This window comes from Populus nigra, chromosome 3 (genome assembly GCF_951802175.1).
Source record: "Populus nigra chromosome 3, ddPopNigr1.1, whole genome shotgun sequence".
Classification (NCBI taxonomy): Eukaryota; Viridiplantae; Streptophyta; class Magnoliopsida; order Malpighiales; family Salicaceae; genus Populus; species Populus nigra.
This window is the reverse complement of record NC_084854.1, coordinates 7,048,261-7,051,872: the sequence shown is the minus strand read 5'-3', so window position 1 is coordinate 7,051,872 and position 3,612 is coordinate 7,048,261. Positions and strand designations below refer to the sequence as shown.

At 34.0% G+C, this 3,612-nt stretch overlaps 1 protein-coding gene across 1 annotated transcript; it reads left to right on the top strand.

The window, feature by feature from the left end:
- The first annotated feature begins 1,945 nt into the window (after positions 1-1,945).
- On the top strand, positions 1,946-2,974 carry LOC133688850 (zinc finger protein 8). The gene has a single exon (XM_062108472.1). The coding sequence runs from the start codon at positions 2,081-2,083 to the stop codon at positions 2,786-2,788; it is 708 nt and encodes a 235-aa protein (XP_061964456.1). The 5' UTR covers positions 1,946-2,080; the 3' UTR covers positions 2,789-2,974.
- The last annotated feature ends 638 nt before the right edge of the window (positions 2,975-3,612 follow it).

Here is a 3,612-nt window from a genome sequence, read left to right as displayed (position 1 = left end):
AGTTTTTTTTATTGTTTCTCCTCCATCCTTCATCGGGTTGCTATTTAGTTGTATACTCTGAATTCAAACTTTATTTATATAGAAAATGATCTTTTAAGATCACCAGATAATATCAAATTGTAGTATAATAAGAAATCTTGGGAAGTCTCTTTGTTTTTTATTGTTTCAGATCGATTTTTATTTTCTTTCTAAGTCTGTTTTTTTTTTTTTGTCATGTCCTTGTATTTTGCTTTAGCTATTAGCTTTATAGCCTTTTCAATATACTCCCAATGATTATTTAAAAAAAAACAATAAAACCATAATTTCCAATAATCATTTTAATATTTGTATTTGTGATAATTTAATTCTAAAATATTTATTTTAATTTATTCAAATTAAAAATTTATACTTTATTAACTCAAAAAAGTGAATCTTTCATATTATATTTTCAATAAAAGTAAATTTATAATGCTGACACTAACCAAATATAAAAATATTAAAAAACAATTTTAATAATTTATATTGCTAAAAATGCATGAATAAAAAAAGAATTTTATTTTCCTTCATTTTAGCTTTTATTATTTGAAAATAGTAAAAACTAGAAGAAAAATATGAAGGACCTCAAAAATATATTTTCAAACTCTAGATGAGAAACTATTATATTCGAAAAAGAAGTTCCAATTTTATAGAAAATTAAAGTACGTATTACTAAGTTTGTACAACATATTTTTTAGAATCTCCATAGTTTTTCTTTTGCAAGCTTTTTATTATTTTCCATACAAAGATGGTGAGAATTATACAATATTCTTCTTTTACATACAAGCACAAATATTAAAATTATTTCTTAACATTTTTTTTATTTGGTTAGTGTGATGATTTTTTTAATTAGAAATATAAAATATTTCTTTCCATTAATAAGTATAATATTTTTTATGATAATTTTAAATTTGATAGTTTTTTTTGGGAAATAAAGATATCATTTAATCGATTTATGTACATTATTAATGAGATAGAATCTATTTCTAGATAATCTTAAAAAAACATTTCTAAATGAATTTATGCATTAAAATGAATTTAATATATTTTCCAAGTACTAATCTCAAAATTTAAATTAAAAAGCTAAAAAAAGAAAAGAAATCAAGCTCCTTTAATCATTAAATCAATCTCTTAACATTACATAGAACTATATATCTCTTGAAGTTAACTTGTCCTGGTAGCTCAAAATTCACTAGAGGTTTTCCCTCTCCCATTAATTGATGCTAACAAACTTACGAAACTCGGACCACAAAAATGATCCTAGCAGACTAATAATTAACATTTGAATTGCATTGCTTGTCGAGAAAACCTTCATCTTAGGTACTAAAGTCGCAAAAAAAATAAAAAATAAATAAAAAGTAAAAAAGAAAGGAAAAGCTCAATCATATGAGAGAGAGAGAGAGAGTATGTTTTATTTTATTTTTTTGTTTGTAACCTAAAAATAATCCTAAAAAACTTCTGTTTGTGACCTTTGATTAATTTGGCTATATATAGATTCGTTTGGAACTAAATATACTCGCAAAAAACTACGAACTATATATTATTGATGACTCCCCCCCATGTATTAATTACCCCCTCTCATAATATTTATATGGAGTCAATGATGTTTACAGTTGTAAAAAAAAACCTTATTATTACCATAATTATTTCTGTCACTTCGTTAAAAGTAGGGGATGAAAACATAATTATCAAGGATCTTAGGAGGTGTTCAGGAACTTTCCAAAACAAACCAAGAACTTGTGAAAGCAAGCCAAGATGGTACTTTGAGAAGCCGAAGCCACTCTCATCTGACCAGAACTTGTGACCATGTCAGCCTTCACTTTCAGATGGGTCAGCCCCACTTGTCCAGTGATCACACCACAACTCCTCCTCTTCCTTTATAGGCCCACCCTCCTCACATCCCACATACAAACCCCCTCCTCCTCCCCCCCCCCCCCCCCCCCTCCAGATCTTCCTCTCCGTCTCTGGAGTGCCTCTTTGAAGTTGAACCCTCCTCCCTTCCTTTTTCTTGTTAAACCTCCTCAACACCAGCCCTAAAACTATTTTATATACAGTTCAGTGATTCATGGATAAGGTTGAAAGAGAGACTCATGACTTTATGAATGTGGAATCCTTCTCTCAGCTTCCATTCATCCGCCCCGCACCCGTCAAAGAAAAGGGCATTCGCCTCTTCGGCATAGAATTCGGCAGCAACAACGACAGTCCAGCAGCTGACGAGTCTGAGTCAGCCGAAACTAATGAAGACACCGTGAAAGAAAGCGAGAGTAGTGACAACAACCGAAGATTTGAATGCCATTACTGTTGCAGAAACTTCCCTACTTCCCAAGCCTTAGGTGGCCACCAAAACGCGCACAAAAGAGAGCGTCAGCACGCGAAACGTGCCCACCTCCAGTCGGCCATGGCTCACAACAGCCTTACAGATGCACACTATTATGGCCTTGTAAACTACAGGATAGATTCAACTCCGAGCTCAGCCATGACTTATCCTTCATGGAATAGCCACTCTAACACTAGCAGGTTTTACGGCAGTCATGGCTCCTATTCACAACAACCTATCAATGGAAGTCCATTAGGCTTGTGGCGGATCCCGGCTATTCATGGTGGTGGTACTTTCCATCATAGTGACCGTTCGATGCATCATCCATTACCATTATTTGCAGGTGAGGAATTGAAACCCTCACCGGCCGGTACTGGTTCAAGCTCGCAAGGGCGGTATGGATATGATTCCAAGCCGAGCGCGCAAGACCATGTTAGTTTAGATCTTCATCTGTAATTTGATAAGTAGGATAAAAGAGAGAACCTGAGATTTTTCCTAAGATGGTCATCAAAGCTTTTAATGTAAAAAATGAGGCAATTCTTCTATGGAGAGACTCATGACCACTAGTGTAATCTTGAGGCAATTCTTCTACCTTCTTCTAACTTAGTATTAATTTCTTTTGTAAATGAAATGATTTACGTACGTGCTCTTGAATCGAACCCAAAAACACAAGTATAATAAATATCACAACATGAGCTGAGGTTTGCGCAGGACTAGATAGGTTCCTTGATGCTTTCTAATGGTAGCTAGTTTATTAGTATTCATGTATCATTTTGGAAACATTCTCCAGCTGATTTTAAAAGCTAAAATTCGCTGATTTAGTCATTGAAAGTAAGAGAACCATCTTCAAAATCCTTACCTAGCAGTGCAAATATAAGGCTCTTTTTCATTGTTAAGTGTGATTGGAGGTTCACACAGTACCCTAGCCTGAACAAACCTTGTTCCGTGCAATCTCAGCCTTTCTTCAGAATTGGTCACACGTGTGAGGAATATACATACATATATATTCAAAACTGGGTATCTGTAGTGAGTGCATGAAACATCTGTGGATAAACACGTGTGTGTATATCTATTTGTTGTCTAGACATGTGGGAGTGAGGAGAGAGGTTGGTTCGATACAGTGCAAGAGTGCTTTAACAGTGATGAGGGAAATCAGGTGATAAGGTTTTGATGTCTCTTCTGCACAACTTGCTGAAAGAAAATGATATTTCCATGGCATTTTCAGGGAGCATATCTATAGTTCGCCAAACTCCCAATGCAATTTCTCCTCTTGTTTTCCT